This window comes from Musca domestica, unplaced genomic scaffold, assembly GCF_030504385.1.
Source record: "Musca domestica strain aabys unplaced genomic scaffold, Musca_domestica.polishedcontigs.V.1.1 76, whole genome shotgun sequence".
Taxonomy (NCBI): Eukaryota; Metazoa; Arthropoda; class Insecta; order Diptera; family Muscidae; genus Musca; species Musca domestica.
In genome coordinates, this window is record NW_026712396.1 from 2,207,986 (window position 1) to 2,230,341 (window position 22,356).

Here is a 22,356-nt window from a genome sequence, read left to right on the forward strand (position 1 = left end):
AATACCCGCGTTGTTGTCCGCCAATCGATAAACATCGCTATAGATCGGCGGGCCTGGGGACTATATGGGGACTGTACCAAAATATTTACGTATGTTGACATTTTTCTGTAAGATGATTCTCTACTCACAAAGTAGCCTATATACAGCAAATAATGGCCAAATCAGTTGAAAAACGTGGCTAAGACCACGGTCACAGCTGAAATCAGGGATACATTTATATAAGGGTTATACCAAAACGTGGCCCAACCAATATTCTCTTGGGGGTTACACATTCAATAGAAAACAAAATTTTATTTTCTGACCACCAATTAGATGTGAAAGTGGACTTGGGGATACTCCAATGTGGGGACTTTACTTAAATAAATTCCTATGTGGCAATTATCTGTATGATGGTTACCTAACCCAGAGTAGCATAAATACAATTTTTAGCCAAATCAATTAATGAATGTGGTCAAGACCAAAATGGGCCCTACTCTGAAAATTTTAAACTTTATGCGAAGAGGTTCTCTACCTCCTTAGAAACAAAGATGCCAAATAATGGCCAAAATATTTAAAAAGTGACCAAGACACTAAAAATAGCTTAAATCATACGATGGTTATATAAATATGAAATCGGGTTGTACCCTTATCCGTAAATTATGATCGATATCATGACCTGCAAAAGCGATTTAAGGTATCTTGAATGTTTGGGAAGATTTTCTTTTACTTTTTTTTTACTTTTTTTACTAAGAGTCCCATTCGCTCTACTATTTTCCACCCTTTATATTTGGTATTTTTATGATTGTACATTGGACGGATTATTGTGACAGGAAAGAAGTAGTTCCACGCTTTGAAATGAGCCCCATTAGGCTTTTTCGGTAATTTTTTTTTTGTTCAAAAGTGTTCGCATCTTCCAGCTGAACCACGATGTCGGCCCTGGAGTTGAAAAGTAGATGTCAGTTAACATCGTATTTCCCACTTATTTCATTTTTTGGTGAAAATTTGTATATAGTGAAAAATTATTCTTTATTTTGTTCACAAAAAATCTACTGAATTGAATTAGATAATACAAATTGAAAGAAAATTGACAAAAGAAGAATAACACATTGAAAAAATCTTCAACTTGTTCACTGATTTTTTACAGCAAATGTTTAAAGATACGTATATAGTTTGTCAATAGAATGTACTTCTATTTTAAAATACGATTCCATTAAATTATTTCGACATCTATTCTATTCCGTTTCGCCACCATATAATTCGGTACTACACTTCCATGTAACTCGCCATCAATTTCATTTCTCAAGAAATCAAGTCAATTAAAAAAAATGGTATTAATATTTGAATTCAAAAATAAAATATAAAAAACACTACAAATGTACATTAGAAAAAAGTAAGCCAAAATGGAAAAAAATCATGCAAAATAAAACATTGCTATTGTACATTTGAAAAGTCAAAATGAAAATGTTAATATATCACATTTTTACGCGATTTTTTTGGATATTATCCTTTTCGGAGAGGAGACAATTCCGAATTTGTATGAGTCGTTAAAATCAGTCCAGCGGTTCTTAAGTTATAAGCGTAGTAACTAACACAACTTTCTTTTATATATATAGATTTGTTTTTTGTTTCTTGGCTAAGGTAACGGGCACACCACCCTTTGGCATAATGGGTAAACCGAAATTGTCAAATTCAATTTCCGGCGCCGAGGGATCAACTTTGACTTCAAAATGTTGCAGAATTTGGGCAACACCAACCTTGACATTCAACTTGCCCATGCGTTGAGCTGGAATTGTAAAATCAATGATAGTGAGAAAAGAAAAATTCCAGCAAAAAAACTTGATTACATACCTATGCAATGTCTCGGTCCCTCACCGAATGGCATATAGGCGGCGGCATTATAATTTTCTTTCTCAAACCGATATGGGTCATAACGTAAAGCATCGGGGAAATATTCCTCATCACGATGTATACCAAACAATGAAATAATAATGGGTGTACCCTTTTTGACCACCAACTCAGAATCGGGTAAAGGATAATCTTTGGTACACTCCCTATTCAGTATGGGTAGACCGGGATATTTTCTTGTCGTTTCCATAACGCATAAATCTAAAAATTTCATATCCTTCAATGAATCGTAGCTCAAGGAGCCATGTTTTGCCAAAGCCTGTTCCACATCTTCTTGGGCTTTTTCCAAGAGCTCGGCATTGCGTGCCAATTCATAGATGGTAAATGCGGCCGTGGCAGCTGATGTCTCAAAACCGGCCACATAAAACAAAAACAATTGGGCTGCTATCAATTCAATGGACATGCTGGCAAGGGCATCTGGAAAGAGAAGATAAAGAAATTATTTTATGTTTGTTTTTATTTTTATTTTTTTTTAAGTTGATTTTGGCTAATCCGCTTGCTTGCCTACCCTTTGTTTTTACCGCCGACCAGCCTTCATCTTCATCACCATTGATTTTTCCCGTATTTCTTAGCTGCAACAACAACTGCAACATATCTTTGCGCACAATATTGTGCTTTTCACGTTTCTCAATGGTTTGTCGCACAATTTTCTTCATATAATCCGGAGCCGGTTCGGTCCAACCCAAACGTTGAAAGATTTTCTCCAAACTGGAAAGAAAAATAAGAGAAACAAAATATTTAAAAGAACTTGTTTAGGATTTGGTTACGCAAAAGGATTCAGGGAGGATTTTATTCACATCCTAAGGGGAAGTTGATTAAGTTGACAACGGTAGGGATCGAACTAAAGGTCAAATGGCAAATAACAATAAATTCAGTCATATTTATACTTAGTTGCACAGTTGTGGGAAAGTTTCCTGGTTTTGCAAAGAAGAAAGATATTGCATATAAATATGTTATCTTCTGGGAAACTTTGGCATATTTTTCGATATATTTCTAGAAATCGTTTAAAAAATTTGTAAAATACACTTTGCCCTAAAAGAAAACCATAAGCTATTATTAAAACCATACACCTTTTAATATTCTTTGAGAAAATAAAAAAGTAGGGATTTTTTTCATGCGTGGAAATTTGGCAATGTTTTTTGGTATATTGAAAAAAAAAAAACCAAAATCTTTAAAAATATACAAATAAACAACAAAAAGTGCAGAAAAACTCTCAAAGATTTTTAAAAAAATTGGTAATTTTTTTTAAAGTTATAATTTGCGCTTTAAAATAATAAATATAATTGGAAATTTTAATACAAAAAAAGTTTCCAAATTGCTGGCCTTTGTTACCCTTAGATATGCCTGAAAAGTGTATAACCAACATATCTTTACATTTAAGAATTTTTGGGCATTTTTGAAAAAATACCCAAGTTCGTAAAATCGCATTTTTTAATAAAATAACTTAAGATTAAGAAAGTCACGAAAATTTGTAAACCAAACATAAAATTCAAAAATCTCCAAATCTGTACGGAGTTTTATTTACAAAATTATGAAAAAATTAAATTAAATAGAAATGAGCCGGAAAAAAACAAGATATTGAAATGACTTCTATTAAAGACTTTTGGAGATTCCTAAGTTCCCTACAGTAAAAACAAAAATTCACCCACGAAAATTGGTTAAGAAATCATATTTTATTTATCTGGAAAACTTGGTCATTCTGGTAATTTTCCAAAAATGTCCAAAATTCTCAAACACATTTTTTCCATAAAGAGATAGATAGTTTCCGAAAACTACGCAAGAAAATATACTAATATAATCTAATATATTTTTCCATTTGGCAACTTTGGTCGTTTTTGGGTATTTTTGAAAAAAATGTCCAAATTTGCCAAAATTTTATTTTTCCAAAAATTGTTAGTTTTGTAAGTAAATGAAAATGGGTCGGAACCAGTTAAGGAACAAGAAACAAATGTCCAAAATTTCCAAAATTATGTTTCCCCAAATTTTGGTCGTTTTTGGGTATTTTAAAAAAAATGTCCAAATTTCCCAAAATTATATTTTTCCAAAAGTTGGTATTTTTATAAGTAAATGGAAATGTGTCGGAACAAGTTTGGGAACAAGGAAAAATGTCCAAATTTTCCAAAATTATATTTCCCCACTTTGCAAAAAAAAAAAAATAATAATAATAATAATAAATAAATAAAATTACTATTATATTAAAAAAGGGCCATTAATCGGTGAAAAAATTATTAAAATTCCCTCCCTACCAGCAGTTTTAAGGAAATTGGTCCGTTTTTTGGTATCTTTGAAAAAATGGCCCAAAATTCCCAACTTGATATTTTCCAAAAGTTATTTTTATAAGTAAATAAAATGGATAGGACCACGTGACAACATCAGAATGACTTTTTGCCAATTTTCGGGTATTTCCTATGTAATTACAAAAAATGACCAAACATTTTAAGTACGCACAGGTACGTTGGCACAGGTAATTAATCGGTCAAAGATCATTAAAATTCCATACTTCCAGTTTTAGGCTTTTTATTTAGAGCAATAGCAAATTGAAAATATAATTAAGCGGCAACAATTTTGTGGATTTTTTTTAAAAAATGACCAAAAATCTAAAATCAAAATTATTAGCTTTCCAGCGCACAATGGCCACCAAAACCTCCGGATACCAATCATTGAAATTCCCTCCCTGACAATTTTTGGGGTTTTATTTAGACCAAATGCCCAAAAAATAAAATCAAAACATAATTGAGTGGCAACAATTTTGTGGATTTTTTTTTTTAAAAATGACCAAAAATCTAAAATCGCAAGAAAAATCTCAAAAATTTGCCGAAACATAATTTAGTGGTCAAAATTATTTTTTTTAAAAATAAAAGGAATCGTTATCACAGGCGACAGGTTTGTTCAAGAAAAACATTGTTAATCAAATTTTCCTCTCTGTCCATTTATGCTTGTGATTTTAACAAAAATGCCCAAAAAGACCCACAATTTTTTTTTGAGGTGGCAACAATGTTTTTTTTTTCGTAAACATAATAATGAAATTCTTACCCTGGATACATAAATTGACAGGTGCCGCGGAATACCCCACGATAGGAGTTCTCATTGACGTTACGGCTCAATTTGAGGAACTCATTCTGGGGATCACTGAAACTGTCCACATCCAAACCAAATATGGACGAGGCAATGATGTCAATGGCATAACTGAAAGAGTGAAACAAAATAAAAATATTTAGAAAGTTCCATAGATGTTTAATAAAGCAATGGAATTTTTTTTAAGGAAAAGACAAATTTTTAATGAGTGAGAGAGCAAGAGGTGGTAGGGTAGGGAGATTTAGATTCATTTTTAAACTCACGTCACAAATAAATGTTTCACTTCAATCTGTTTAAATTCCCGATCCGGCAATTGCCCCTTCAAATGGTCCACCATGCGCAGCGAAACATCATGAATTGTGTCGAACATCCCCCGCAGCTTTCCCGATGTAAATGAGGGAGCCAATTTCGTGCGCAACGTCTTCCACTGTTGTCCCTTGAGAAAGAAGATGCCTCCGGACATGGGATCATGAATCTCATCCACATAAATGCCACGATCATGAAAACTGGCAAAATCCTTGGTCAACATATCGCGGGCCAATTGGGCATCCCGCACCAGTAGGGCAGGACGATTTATCAAATACATGCCAACCACCTTGTGCTCACGGGTCTGTTCATAGATATCATAGATTGCCATGCCTACGGATTTTTTCCATGTTCGCACCACAGGATCCAGCACGCCGAAGGGAACCTGGGCTGGGATGTAAGGATAACCGTGACGTTGCCAATAACTATAACACCATTTGAAATAGAACAGTATTGCCGAACAGACAGCAATGATGATGTAGAGGAACATTTTTTCCGATTTTTAGATTCTTCTCCCGAATTTCACTTTTCACTGTACCAAATCCTAAGACCAACTAAAAACGTAAATTTCACAAGTCATCGTTTTATATGGAAATATTCCGCTTACGCTTTTGGACCTTATCAGCCAGCATTTGATTATGGTTTTGTTTACTTTGCTGCTGCCACTACCGTGGCCTGTCCAAATAGCGGGAAAGGGATTATTTAACTAAAAACCAATATTTAATCTGTCAGTAGTTTTTTGTTGGTGTTTTTGTCTATCTCCTGTCTTAATGTCTGTCTTATCAGAATAGTGTGCCATGTGTGCGTGTGTGTGTCTAATGATGGCATAGTTTTGTTATTGTATAATAATTGTTCAGGGACTTATGGGTGTGTGTGTGGAAAATGTGTCGGGAATTTTAATACCAATTTACCTGCGCAGTAGGTGATAAAACAATGTTTTTTAGGAAAATTAGTTGGGTAGGTTATCTATCGGTCATAAGTAATTTGTGTTAAATTACAATCTTATTGAATTTTAATACCGAATGTTTCAGGGAAATATTTCCAGTAATGAGGGTTACCACATGACAATATTGAGTCTACTCTACAGTCAATAGCATTTCGAAATTTGGGTATTTTTTTCAGAAAAGTGCATAAATCGAATTTTTGTTTCAAACTAATCCAGGATACGCTTGTATTTTTTGATTTGGGTACAAATCAATTCAGCAATCTCAGCCAATGTTCGATTATTTAAATATATTTTGACTTCTGTTATAATTGATCCTTTATGGGGGAGGTCCCAGATATAGTGAACCGAGGTATCAGATATATATATCGTATGTAGACACAAGAGAGTAAACAATAAGTTTGTCAGTTCACTAGCTTTACTGTTTTATGAAACACAGGTCAAATAGCGTCCAACGTGGGGAAACAGGTAAATTTCCATAAAAAATTCTCTCCAAATTTTACACGAACTTGGGATCAACATAGCGTTTTTCAGTTCTCAAAACATATAGATTTATTATTACACTGGCTAAATGGTGCCCAATTTGGCGATCCAAAAAATAAGTTAATAAAAAAATTTTAAATTTTTAAAAGTTATATTGCTTTATGTTAACACAGGCTAAATGGCGCCCAACGTGGGAAACCAAAGAATTCTTATAAAATATATGGCATGTATCGCATGTAAAGTAAGGGGTAAACAATAAGTTTATCAGTTCACCAGATTTACTCCTCTATGGAACACAGGCAAAATGGCGCCCAAAGTGGGAAAACCACTCAATTGCCATTAAAAACAAGTTAAAAAGTATAAGGAGGTTTTGCCGACAGATGTGTTCAATTTTTATGCGACATTTATATCCAATTTTATGAGAAATCATAAATTCCATGATCCTCTCAGATTTCTGGCTGAGAGAAATACTTAGATATAGCAAGTTGTAAAGAATCGCTGATTTGTTTCGCAAGATATGACAGATAAATGTATTGAAAATTTTGACCCTTTGTGGGTGAGGTACCAGAAGGGGTTCGCAGATATATATCAACTTCATAACAGATCTTGTGTTAGCAAAAAAAAATTTATGTGTGAAATTTGAAGAGATTTGGATGCTTATTTCGCTTTATTTGAGCGTTTTGTTTTTCAAAATCTTGAACCCTAAGTATGGGGGAGGTACCAGAAGAAATTGTTCGATCTATACCAGTCTAAATGGAATCTGATCTTAATGTGGCGTTTTATGAGCTTCATGGGTATTCAAAATTTCGACATTTTGTGGGGGAGGTACCAGAACGGGGTTCATCTTCACAACAGGTCTTGTGTTAGCAAGTAGCTTGGAGTGTAAGATGCTTGGAGCTTTTTATTTTTCAAAATTTTGAACCCTATTTAGGGGAGGTACCAGAAGAAATCGTTCGATCTCTGCCATCTGTATAACAGATCTTGTGTTGATGGAAATATTGAGATGTGGCAAGACTGAATGAAATCGGATGTAAATTTCGCGTTTATGAGCTTCATGGATATTCAAAATTTTGAACATTACCGGAAGAAGTCGACATCACATTTTATAAGAGTTATAATTATTCGAATTTTTTTACCCTTTGTGAGGAAGGAACTAGACCGATATTGTCCATTTTCGCAGCTGACCTAGCACTGAAGCAAATATTAGGTGGCCACTAGCCAGCGAGACAGACAGACGGACGGACGGACATCGCTAGATCGACTCCAAATGTTTTGAAACGGATTTGGTCCAAAGAGACCCAAGGTCTAAAACCGTTTCGATGAGACATGCTTTGGCCGTATCAAATGAAATATACGGCTGAGGGTATAAAAGGTTCAAGCATGGTTGATTCGCTGTCTGTTTGTTTCTGATATTTAAAAAATCCTCATTTTTTGGCTGTTAAAAAAATATTTAAAAAAAAATCACATTTTTTTCGGTGTTGGGAAAATTGAGAAAGAAATCTTTAAATCTCTTTATGTGAAAAGTCCGACATATTGTCGAATGTGTTTTGTTTCTTCTTCATTATTCCAAAATCTCTCAACCCAAAATTGTATTTATTATAATATAACAAAATACAAATATAACAAAAACATAACAATTGAGACAGATATGTTCCGTATTTATTTATATATGAAAATGACTTGGCATATTGTTCCTCTGTTTTCAGTACAAATATTGATGTTTGCGTTTATTTCCATTTGGAAGACTTGCTGAAGCGTGTGTTTCAGGCCAATAAAAATGATAAGAATAATCCCTCTTATTATACAGTTGATAGCATGGGATATACGGAGGCTCGTGGATTGTAAAAACATAATTAATGTATTTTCTATCTTTTCTTATGTTTAAAAAAGTTTTGGCTTTTATTTATTTGCTAAATGTTTAAAATGTTTTGGACGGTTTTATGCCAGGGACGTTCATAGAAATTCATTTCCAAACTATTTAGAGGGCGAAGGAAAACTTGCGATAACTTAACTCTTCCATATTAAATGTGCAGAAAATGTCAAAAAATAAAAAAAAACATTTGTGGGTTCCGTTTACCGCCCTGGGTTATGATACTTTTCACGTATATGAAACACAACGATCTCCCATGGATGTTATCTCTTTTAAAAGAGAGAGAGAGAGAGATCTTCGAACGGAAAAGACCAAAATATTATTGTTTTTATAGAAATAAAAACAATAACAACATTCACTGTTGCTTACCAACACAAAATCCTATGAAGAGATAATAAACAATGAGATGCAGAATTTATTTATTTATAAACATTGTTTTTTTATATTTTTACTAAATTGAAATTGCACGGTCATCATGCGATGGGTCTAGTTATTTAAAGAATATATGTTTTAAGAATCAAATAAACATGGATTTCAATTTTTTTAAATAGTCTTTTAGGTACCAGTCATACGTGGATGCCAAATAAAAATCTTCAACACTTTCAAAGAATCATGGACTTTTTAAAAATATCATACATTTAAAAAATATATATATTTTTTTCTATAAATATATATATTTTTTACACCCCTATTTACGATCAAAACGTACCTCTTCGAAATAACAGTTTTTGTCATTGAACCAAATCCGTTTCAGGATGTTTGGAGTCGATCTAGGGGTGTCCGTCCGTCCATCTGTTTGCATGTATGTTTTGTTGGTGCTAACATTCGAAGCGAGTATCCGATTTCTTTCAAACTTGGTACATTGTAATACTATTATGAAACTTAGAGCGAGTTCGAAGATGAGCAATATCGGTCCACTCCTTCTGGTACCTCCCCCTACAAAACGTCAATATGCTCACAACAAATATTTTACTGCACAGAAAGAGAAAGGATATTCCGATTTTGCTCCAACTTTGCATACCCTAATATTTGTATCTATGCTATGTCAATGGGCAACTTCGGTCCACTCTATCAAGTACCTCGCCCACAAAGGGCTAACATTTTAAATAATTATAACTCTTATAAAATGTGAAATAAGAGTTCGATTGTCTTCAAATTATACACATCACAATATTTTTATTAACACAAAAATTGGTGAAAATATGATAGATTTCTGTCCAGCCCTTCTGGTATCTCCCCGGCAACGGGTAAAAATTTTGAACAATTTTAACTCCTACGAAATGTGAAATAAGCATCCGATTCTTTCATAACTTCACAAATTTAAATATTTCTACAAGTACAAGATCTGTTGTAAAGATGGCATATATATGATCACTTCTTCTGGTACACCCCCCCCCACATAAAGGGGTCAAATTTTTGAATAACAATGAAGTTCATAAAAGGCTAAATAAGCTTCCAATTACTTCTGAACTTCACTCATTTCAATATTTCTACTGTCACAAGATCTGATATAAAGATGATAGATATCGGCTCACTCCTTCTTGTACCTCTCACAAAAAGGGGTCAAAAGTTTTGAATAGCCATGAATCTCATAAAACGCGAAATAAGCTTCCGATTGTTTCTTAACTTCACATAATTCAATACTTCTACTAGCACAAGATCTGTTGTGAAGTTGGTGCATAGCGGACCACTTCTTCCGGTACCTTCCCCAGTAAGAGGTCAACATCTTGAAAAATTATCATAAAATGCGAAATGAAAATGAGCAACTGCTTCATTTCTAACTCACCACATTCAAATATTTCTATCAACACAAGTTGTGGTGTGAAGATGTATAATATCGGCTCAATCCTTCTGGTGCCTTCCACACAAAGGGGCCAATATTTAGAATAACCATGAAGCTCATAATATGCGAAATTAACATCCGATTCCCTTCAGAATTGGCACATCTCAATATTTGTATCAACACAAGATCTGTTATAAAAATGGTAGAGATCAAAACATTCCTTCTGGTACCTCCCCCACAACAGGGTCAAGGTTTTGAATAACCAAAACGATAAAAAAAATCTGAAATAGGCATCCAGTTCTCTTCATATTTCACACATCCCATTATTCCTACGAACACAAGATCTGCCGTGAAGATGGGATGTATCGGTTTACTCCTTCTGCTACCACCTTCACAAAGGGAATACATTTTGAATATTCATGAAGTTCAGAAAATGCGATACTTACATCCGATTCCATTAAATGGCACATCTCAATATTTCTATCGACACAAGATCTGTTATAAATATGGTGAAGATCAGACCATTTCTTCTTGTACCTTCCCCACAAAGGGTCAACATTTTGAATATCCGTGAAGTTCATAAAACTCGAAATTTACATACGATTCCATTCAGACTTGGTAAATCTTAATATTTCTATCAGCACAAGATCTGTTATAAATGTCGTAGAGGTCGGACCATTTCTTCTGGTACCTCCCCCACAAAGGGTCAAAGTTTTGTATAACCAAATCGATTAATAATCCGGCTCTCTTCATATTTCACACATCCCATTATTTTTACTGACACAAGTTCTGCTGTGAAGAAGGGATATATCGATCCACCCCTTCTGGTACCTCCCCCGACAAAGGGTCAACATTTTGAATACTCATGAAGCTCATAAAATGCGATATTAATATTCGATTCCATTCAGATTTGGTATATCTCAATATATCAACACAAGATCTGTTATAAATATGTTGGATATCAGACAATTTCTTCTGGTACCTCCCCCATATAGGGTTCAAGATTTTAAAAAAAATATTCTCTTCAAATCTCACACATACATAAACATTTTTGCTAACACAAGATTTGTTGTGAAGGTGATATATATCTGCGAACCCCTTCTGGTACCTCAGCAACAAGGGGTAACAATTTTCAATATTTTTATCTGTCATAACATTTGAAACAAGTCAGCGAGTCTTTACAACTTGCTAAATCTAAATATTTCTCTCAAGCAGAAACCTGAGATGAATATGTAATTTATCGGAATTTCGCATAAAATTGGATATAAATGTTCGATTGTCTTGTAATTTTGCCCTTACCAATATTTTTATCTGTATTAGATTAAGTATGAAAATGTAATACTTCGGTAGACTATATTTGGGGTACCTCACAAACATTTTAACATTTTCCAAAGCTTATCACATCCCTTATATAAAGTGAAGGGAATAGCAAATATAGTGTACACCTGGCACGCCTCTCTATTTATATCATATTTACTTGTGTCCGATACAAAAGGGACACTACTCCATGGAGGGTTAACAGTTTGAATAATCATAACAGAAGTCAAAAGATATTTAAATATTCGAACATTGACTGAGGCTATACATCTGTCGACAATGCCGACTGATACTTTTTTAACATGGTTTTAATGGAAATTGACTGGTTTCCCCACGTTGGGCGCCATTTTGCCTTTGTTCCATAAAATAGTAAGGCTGATGAACTGATAAACTTATTGCTATCCCTTATAATACTTACATTATATACTGTTTTTTTTATAGGAATTCTTTAGATTTCCCACGTTGGGCGCCATTTAGCCTGTGTTACCATAAACCAATATAACTTGTGAAATTATGAACTTATTTTATGAATTTATTTTTTGGATCGCCAAATTGGGTTCGTGCAAAATTTGGGGACACGTTTTTATATGGAAACTGACTTTTTTCCCACGTTGGGCGCCATTTGACCTGTGTTTCATAAAATAATAGGGAACGCCAAATTGGGCGCCATTTAGCAAGTGTATTAATAAATCTATAAGGTTTGTAAACTGATAAGCTCTTTGTCGATCCTTAGTTCGTGTAAAATTTGGGGAAGATTTTGTTTTGTGGAAATTGACTGGTTTCCTCGTTGGGTGCCATTTGACCTGTGTTTCATAAAATAATACGGCTGAGGTGAACTGACAAACTTATTGTTTTCCCTCTTCTGTCTACATACGATATATATGGTTCACTATATCTGATACCTCGGTTCACTATATCTGGTACCTCCCCCATAAAGGGTCAATCATAATGCAAGTCAAAATATATTTAAATAATCGAACATTGGCTGAGGTTATGCATCTGTTGGGCAAGACCGACTGATAACTTTTTAACTTGTTTTTTATCATTGCTGTTGTTATTGTTGCTTTCATTATTTATTTACGAAGAGAGAAAAATAAAATACGCAACAGATTTTAGGATAAAGGTAATCGATCGAGCAAGCGAGCGATCATTGCTCAAGCTTTCAGTCAACTCACCGTAACATCGAAACAGCTAAGCAAAGAAATGCAAAGATGAATGAACGATGACGATCGGTTAAACGATAAAAAATATATATTTTTATATTTTTTATTTCAATACACAATAAAATTAATGTGAACAACCTCCTTCTGCTCCCCATGTGTTGTGGCTATGATGATGATGACGACGACTGTCTGACTGGTGGATGAGAGATCCGTCAATCAACTTTGTCTGTGAGCCAGCATGCACATATGATTTTTTAGTAACGACTTTTTAAAAATCGCATATTTGTGCAAAGCTTTGCAGTTAATCGCATATAATTAAAATCAGAATTTGACATTAATACAATTGTATTAGAACATATGTTTATTTAATTGAATTTAAATAGTATTAAGTTTTTAATAATAATATTTTGCTTCTTTACAGGTTTTTAATAACTGAAAAGATTTCCTTCTTTTTCAACCAGATAGCCGCAAAATATATAAAATATTGAGATTAAAGGTAAGATGATTTATTTAAGATGAAATATTTTATGTCATAAAGATGTCCAGAGGGATTTTGGAATTTGAAAAAAAATATTTTATAATAGAACATGTAAAAAAGTATCTGCCGGTTGAGACTACTTCGGACCGAAGTATTCCACTTCATCTAATACTGATAAAAAAAATTAGAAATTTTGATAAAAAATATTAGAAACATAATTCTCATCAGAACTTTTAGGTACTAGAAAAAGTGGATCGATATATACCAGCTTCACAGCAAATCTTGTAGTGCGTGGTTTTTGACGAATCGGATGCTTCGAAATAAACATGAGAGAGTTGTTATAATTCGAAATTTTAACCCCTTTGTGGGGATGGTACCAGAAGGAGTAGTCCGACATATTCCATTTTCACACCAGATCTTGTGTTAATAGAAATATTACAATATCTTAAGTTTACAAAGAATCGAATGTTTATTTCACAATTTTATGAGAGTTACCAGAAGGCGTGGTCGGAGACATTTCATATTCACAGCCGGTGTTGTGTTAATAAAAATGTTTCGATGTGTAAAATTTAAAGGGAATCGACAGCTTATTTCTCATTTCATCTTCACACCAGATCTTGTGTGGCAAGAAATATTGAGATGTTAGAAGTTGGAAGATAATTAGACTCTCGTTTTACATTTTGGCATTGATAAAAGTATTGAGATATTGACTGATTAAAGTATTGAGATTTTCAAAATTTGAATAAAATTGGATGTTCCTCCCTTGTTTTATGAGGTAAATTATTTTCTATGAAAACTTTGGGCAGTGGATTATGAATAATATTACGATGTACCAAGTTTGGACACTCCCTCGAGAGTTATCGGATACTCCTTTCGAGAGTTATCGTTTGCACCAGCCAGCCAGCCAGCCAGGACGATCGTACGGACATCCCTAGATCGACTCCAAATGTTTTGGCCGTACCAAAGGACTGAAAATTGAGTTTGGAACCTTTGAAATACCAAAAAGTCCAATCTACTTACGATCGGTCTACGATTTACAATCAGAGTGCGCAACACAAAAATAATTAAGGGGAAAATCAGCCAGATTATGAAAGTAGAGCTTTGAAAGTTTACATCACAAAGTAACCTACATATAGGGAGCGCGTTCGCCCCGCTTTCACAATTTTGAGAATATTCAGATTAAGATTTCTCGGAATCCCTGCATTTCAGGTATATAGTGTACTCAGTAATATTGCAGATAAAGGTACGAGGAATATTTAGATCGAATATTTTAACTCCCAAACGGGTCAACACCCTTTAAACGAGCTCGTAGCAAGTCAAAATAGTCTATAAAATTATTCGTCATAAATTGTACTATAGATCCTAGAAGACGTCAAAAGTCTAAATTTTACTTAAACGCTATGGATTCATATACATTCAAACGAAATTTTAAGGTTAAAGGCGTACTTTATGTGAGTTTGTGCACAAATCTTAAACGAAGCATAACTTTAGAAGGATGATGAAAAATATTCTTCATCAAAATTCAGTCATTGAAGTAAAGAAATCTCCCTAATTCACATCCCGAACACTGTAAGAATAAAAGAGAATAAGTATTTTTCAATGCTGGCAACGCTATACAAACCCTGGCAATAAATTCGTAAATTACATTCATATTTTTACCCACCCACACACACACAATTAAATAAATAACTCTTTCAGTGTTCTATATGTCCCGTGTTATTTCTTTGTCGATCCTTAAAATTTTGTAAATTTCAGTTCTTGCAATGCTGACCAAGATCTGATGAAAAATTTGTAAATTGCATTTAATTTTTACTTAGAAACACTCAATGAATTATTCGGTGCTCTCTCTCTCTCTCTCTCTGTTTTTCATCCTTTACAATTGTTCTTTTTTCAGACCATTTTCCGTCATTCATTGCCTAATCATCGTGAAAATAAGACAGAATAAACATTATTTAATGCTGGCAATGCCTTACAAACCCTGAAAGTAAACTCGTAAATAGTATTCCTTCCCATACACATACTAATAAACAACCAATTCCCGCAAAACCACTGTAAAAATAAAACAGAATAAATATATTTTAATGCTGGAAATGCTGTCCGACACCTGACAACAAATTCGTAAATTTTATGCATTTTTATCCAGGCACATGCATTTAAATAAACCATCAATACTATCTCTCCCACAATTTTGCTTCTTCGGACTACCTTTCCCAATTCAACACCAGACCATTGGTAAAATATAGTAGAATAAATAATTATACCCTACAACACTATGTGTTGGGGGAGTTTGATTGGGCCAAAGTTTGATTGGGCCAAAAATTATGTAACACCTCGAAATATTGATTTCCCACATAGGAAAGTATATATGGATCTTCCTATCTCGCCGAGTTGAGTCGATCTAGCTATGTATGTCCGTCCGTCCGTCTGTCCGTCTGTCCATGTTAATTTGTAATCACTCTACAGGTCGCAATTATGGCCCGATCTTCACGAAATTTAGAAGGGAAGTGGGGCTAGGGTCAGAATAGAACCCTATTTCTTTTGGAGATGATCGCATAATATTTAGGGGTCGAAATGGACCAAAAACTGAAAAAATGTCGGATTTTGCAGTAGCTATACAGGTCGCAATTATAGACCAATCGACGCGGAACTTCGCATGTAGCTAGAGTTTAGGGCGGGGAAGAAGCCTACCAATTTGGGTGGTCATCGGATAATATTTAGCGAGTAAAATAGACCATATCTTTTGTGTTGAAAAAATTCAAAATTTTTCATTAAACCGCGAATATTTTAAATCCCGGCGAAATCACAAAGCCATTTCAAGGTTACTTCTGATCTTTACATTGATGTTAACATCCAACAAAACGGATATATAGCAAAATATGTGCGATATATATGTTTATCAAAGAAGATATGCTTGAAAAATCTCTTATATGTCGAGAACGGCTGAACTGATTTCGACAGTTCTCATTAATTCAGAATGGCCTCTTGGCAGGAAAGAAAAAACGTCTAAAAAATCGCATAAAAATATCTCTCTAAAGATGAAAATATTGATTTTGTAAAATTTTCTCATATTTTTTCAATTTTTGTCATATTTTTGGCATATTTTCATTTTGAATTAAACATTTGGTAATATTTCTACAGCTAACAAAACTAAGTAGTTAGGATATCAGAATATCATATACAGATCGCATTTATGGTCCGATCCTTACGAAATTTTGCATGGGGATAAGATGAGGGTCAGAATAGAAGCCTACTCTTTTGGGAGATGATCGCCATATATTTAGGGGTTGAAATGGACCAACAAAACTGCAAAATTGTCAGGAGGTCGTAATTATCGCCCGATCCTCACGCACATTTGAATGGGGGTTACCGGACATTGCAAAAGCCAAGCAGTTTTGGATGGCCATCCAAAAATATTCAATGTGTGAAATAGTTTGCCAACTTTTGTAGACAAAATACGAAAATTACCATTCCAGTGACTTTTTAGAGAATTCACAAATACAGGAAAGACGCACTTCTGATTATTTCGTTAACGCTGATTTCGTTGAAGAATATAGTCAAATGTCTGTATCTTATATAGATGCGTTTCAGTCAAAAACCATTAATAAATGTTAATATTTTGCTACTTCTGAGAGACTATAGGTCTTTGGGAAATATTGGTTCCAAATCTAGGAAGACCATTTACGTGCAACATCTGCCAATAAATTGGAAATGAGCAAATTAGTTTAAGTTGCAATTATTCGAAAATTAGAGAACGAAACCTGATGGTTTTCTTTTATTATTTGTCACAATATCTTGAGGAATTCTTTCGAGTATCCCGCCTATCTAAACTGTATCGTTTATTATAGTGTTGTAGGGTATTCAACGGTCGGCCCCGCTCGACTGTAGCCTTTGCTTACTTGTTTATAATGCTATCGCTATGCTATACAGGTTCGTCAATTGCATTCATTTATTATAGAGTTAGAATTCTGAAATTTATCAACTTACGCACAGACATTCCAAAAAAAAGCATTTCGGAGCCTTTTCTCTGTTAATCGTCCTTTATAGATTTTCTCTTTCACACTACCCTCCGTTATTCACCACCTGACCACTGTAAAAATGAAACAGAATAATTATTTTTAATGCTGGCAATGCTTTGCAACACCTGACAACAAATTCGTAAATTCCATTCATTCCCCCTCTTCCCTAAAGACACTTTTAAATAATCAACCAATTTAGTGCCGTCTCTCTGACAGAATGCGTGAAGAAGTCACCAAAATTATAGGAAGCAAGATTTGTCACAATTGTCATCCTTGTATTCTTTCTTTCCCACCTCTTTCTTTCCGTTCTCCGACATCCACTATTAACCTGCATCTTATAGTAGTAGTTTTACTAATCCCCTACATTGGCCAATTAATTTCGTTGTAAATGTTGTGGCAAGATGTCTCTCATCAAAACAGCTGTAGTTGGCGCACAGAGAAACCCGTATGAGAGAGAGAGAGAGAACAACCTGTACTCTTTGAGAACCCGCACATAAGGAGATTTGCATTCTCAGCTCGTTTGTTTTGTTTTGCAAATTGCAATGCAATTTGTTCTCTCTCTATGCCATTCTAATATTACGAACGGGGGGCCACTGTGGGGCCGGGTTAGAATCCATTAAAGAGCACACACAGTCACAATAAAGAGAGAATAGAAACAACAACAAATAATAATAGCGTAAAGAAGAAATATAGCACAAAAAAGAACACAAAAATACTACTATACGCTGATGATTTTTCAAGTCAGTCACTACGGACGTAACTTTCGTTAAAGAAAACGTCGGGAAAACTGTCACACAACCAATTGCTTTGCGAAAAAATAAACAAAAGGAAAAACTAGAAATTTTCTATTGGAAAATGTGTACCCATATGGGCCATGACAAATTGTGAAAATCGAAAAAATTCTACTTCAATAATGGTGAATTTTTATTGAAAAAATTTGTTGCCAAAACGCCTGGCGTATCAAGTTGAGACAACGATTAACTACATTAAGCAAAGTGTAACGTGACCTTAATTTTTTTGTGGTTTCACGAAATAACAAGAAAGAAAAAATAATTACTATAAACGTGATTTGTGGTAAAGAAAATGCCTTCGAATGAAAATATATCTAAAAAGAAAATTTTGTTACCAAAAGGGAAAATTAATTGTCAAAACAAGCCAACAAAAAAAGTTCTTTCCGTGCCAAACAAATCAAATCATTGCAAGAAGAGATCATTTAAAATTCTGTCTAATTACTCACAAGTTGTATTCTCTTCCAATTGACTCTTTTCTTCTCCTTCTGTGTGTTACTCATTAATAATTTCTAATAAGAATTAATCAGCAAAAAAAAAGAAGAAAGTAAAAGAAAAGTCAAATGCTGTTAATCGTGCAAAATTTTTATTCTAGAGCTGAAGAGTATCCAGTGTATGTATACACGTGTGCATGTGTGTGTCTGTGTTTGATTCCATGCGAGTGCCAAAAAATCGACCGTCAATTCATGAACCAACCGAAACGAAATTTGCCTTGTAATGCATTCTCTCAGTTATTTGTACAGTGAGTGACAAAAGTGGTTTTGCAATTAGGATTTAATAGAGATAAAGAAAATTCAAAGAGAACAGAGTGAATCAGGATCGTTTTTGGCGAGGGAGGTGGAAGAAAAGACTGGGTTTTTGGAAATTCGTACTAGAAGGCTACTAAAAGTAGCTAAAGTTCAAAAGTTTTTTATGAGAGAGAGAGAGAGCTAAAATTTTGAAATTGCATATGGAACGCAAGGTTGAAAAGTAAAATTAATATCAGAAGGTAATTTAGGAAATTCGTACAAAAGTGGACCGTACTAAATTTGGTACAATATGAACGGATCGAGGTAGAATTTTGAAATTTGGAATGAGGGTTCGCTGGTGTAATGTTGGATTGATGAAGAGTTTTTTAGGGTTTTTACCATGGGTTTTGTTACCATGATGTATTTTTTATCGGATAGAGCCAAAATCTTGAAATTTTATATGGGATTCATGTTGGGAAACAAGACTGTTATAAGGAGGCGATTTTGGAAATGGATACTTAAGTGTACCAATCGTATCAAAATACGGTACTAAATTTGGTACAATATGAACCGATAGAGCTAGAATTTGGAAATTTGAATGAGACAAAACGTATCTCATCGATATAACGGTTTCAGACCCCAGGACTCTTTGGACCAAATCCGTTTCAGGACATTTCCACACAAAGGGTCAAATTTTGAAAAACCAAAACGATTATAAAATCCGAAGTAAGCCTCGGGTTCTCTTCCTTTTTCACATATCCCATTACTTCAACATTTTGAATAATTATAATTAGTAACCCAATGTCTGGTGTGAAGATGGAACATATCGGTCCACTCTTTTTGGTACCTCCACCGCAAAGGGTTAAAATTTTTAATATCCATGAAGCTAATAAAACGCGAAATTAACATCCGATTCCTTTCAGACTTGGCACATGTCAATATTTCTATAAGCAAAAAATCTGCTTAAAGATCGTATAGAACGGACCACTCCTTCTGGTACCTTCCCCGCAAAGAGTCAAAATTTTGAATATCCACGGAGCTCATAAAACGCAGAATTAACATCCGATTCCATTTAGACTTGGTACATATCAATATTTCCACGAACACAAGATCTGTTATAAAGATGGTAGAGATCGGACCATTCCTCTGGTACCTACCCCAAAAGGGTCGAAGTTTTAATAACTAAAACGATCATAAAATCCGAATAAATATTTCACACATCCCACTTACACAAGATCTGCTGTGATGATGGGATATATCGGCCCACTTCTTCTGGTACCTCCCCCACAAAGGGCCAAAATTTTAAATATCCATGAAGCTCATAAAACGCGAAATTAACATTTGATTCCATTCAGACTTTGCACATCTCAATATTTTCATCAACACAAGATTTGTTATAAAGATGATTGAGATCGGCTCATTCCTTCTGGTACCTCCCCCACAATGGGTTAATATGTTGAATATCCATGATGCCCTTAAAATGCGAAAATAACATCCGATTCCATTTAGACTTGGCACATCTCAATATTTCAATCAACAAAACATATATTAGAAAGATGGTAGAGATCTGATCATTTCTTCTGGTACCTCATCCACATAGGGTTCAAGATTTTGAAAAACAAATCGCTGATAGAAAGCGAAATATGCATCAAAATCTCTTCAAATTTCATACATACAGACATTTTTGCGAACACGAGTTCTGGTGTGAAGATGGTAGATATTGGCGAACTCCTTCTGTTTCAATACTATGTATTATCTGTCAGAACTTGCGATTCACATATCTCATAGAAAGTGAAAGAAGTAACCATTTTAGTCCGAACCTGGCATGTCGCAATGTTTATATCATATTCATTTAGGTCCGATGCGAAATAGGCAATATTGGCATATTTCTGCGGAACCTACAGAGGGTCAACAATTTGAAAATTCACAACAGAAGTCTAGATATATATTTAAACTATCGAACATTGGCTGATGGTACATCTGTCGGCAAAATCGACTGATACTTTTTAACTTGTTTTTTTTTTGTTAAACTATTGCTAATCATTGATTTTTTAGAATAGGAAACAAAAGAGATCTCTTTAATATCAAATAATTTTAAGGTCATGCGTTTACTTTTTTTATACTCACTGTATACATATCTATAACTATCTACATATGACCATTTGGTTTCTGTACTAAATCAACCTGAGGTTATCTTGAATATATAACTCAAATTTTGAGGTCAGCCAATTGGATATACAGTCTCCGTCTGTCAAAAAAAATTAAAAAAAAACCTTCAACATAAACCGAAAACCAATTCTGATTGTCTCTCCATTTGTCCATTATCAAAACGAGCCACTAAAACCGTATTAACTTTGGCCAATCTCTGTTGTAAAACCAACTCTCACTCGATTTACTTGTTTATTATTGTTATTATTGTTCTTGGTGAGAATTTCTCCTTTGGCAAGCAGGCTGTATTGTCTCATGACATTTGTTTGAGTTGTATTGTGTGTGCGTGTCTGCTTTTTTGCAATATTCCCCATTGCCCCCACATTCATAACAATAAAATGAACACCCCTTCCCCTGCACCCCTTGTAAATCAACCATTCTCAGTGAATTTCGCGAGTATTTGCTTAGTTGCTTTGATTCGTTATGGCATTGCCAGACTTGAAAGAATTAATAACCAGAAAGAGAGAGAATTGTTTTTGGAGCCATATGAGAGTTGGTATCATTTGGCTCCAACAGTCAGTGCAATGCAATGAGAGAGTAGTAGAGACACTCTCTCTTCACACTCTGCATAGTAAATTAACATAAGGGATGTGCCAAAAATGCATTGGTGTGTGAGGTCAAGTCATTTTGATACGAATTTTACAACTGCAAGGTATTTGGTGTTGCCAGATGTTTTTTTTCGGTTTATTGATTTGAAGGTATAGGGAATTTGTCATTTCGATTTAATGCTATGAAATAATTATTTATGACCCTATAAACTATATATATTATTGATCGGCGTAAAATTCTAAGACAAGTGCAAATATCCGTATGCCTGTCTGTCTGGGTTTATTGGTAGATAATAAACATTTAGCTCATAGCCCATTTCGTCTGCCAGTTTTATGTCATGTAAAATGAAATATATCAGTGCATGGATTGGTATTGAAGCCTTTGTCCAGATTTTCCAAAGGTAATTTTAGTTATTTGAATATTTAGGTACGCCATCTTTGCACAACGAATATTCAAAAGGTTCTGACCTGGGCCTATTCTGTTGACCAACATATTTGGCAAAAATCAATTTCGTTAGGAAATGTGTGGAAACTTTTGATACAATGACAGCTGTACCAAACCTTAGATAGAAGTAGCCATATTCTGGATGGAATAATCCGCTATTATTGTTCTGATAGTCCACTTCACAAATATTTTTTGGTGTTTTCAAAGCCCTGACCACATTGCTCCTGTGGGGACTACATTGAACGATATTTGCAATTTTACAGATCCTCCTAAATGACCAAGCCTCAAATTGTGGGGATTTTTAGATAGGCTTGGTAGAAA

The 22,356-nt window shown here is 34.3% G+C and overlaps 2 protein-coding genes across 2 annotated transcripts in view; one reads left to right on the plus strand and one right to left on the minus strand.

Annotated features, from left to right (window-relative positions):
- The window catches only part of LOC101901454 (protein roadkill), a 296,295-nt gene that overhangs the window by 1,705 nt on the left and 272,234 nt on the right, over positions 1-22,356 (plus strand). Inside the window, exon 2 of the mRNA XM_059130530.1 lies at positions 13,246-13,320. The gene's annotated coding sequence lies outside the window, so the exon portion shown is untranslated. The remainder of the gene's footprint in view (positions 1-13,245; positions 13,321-22,356) is intronic.
- Positions 1,593-5,792, minus strand: CYP6D8 (probable cytochrome P450 6d5-like; the record flags this gene model as incomplete). Its single annotated transcript, NM_001286913.1, is given in 5 exon segments — positions 1,593-1,762; positions 1,828-2,301; positions 2,393-2,592; positions 4,918-5,070; positions 5,223-5,792. Coding segments are annotated over 5 exon segments (1,530 nt in total), but the record flags the coding sequence as incomplete, so codon positions are not given.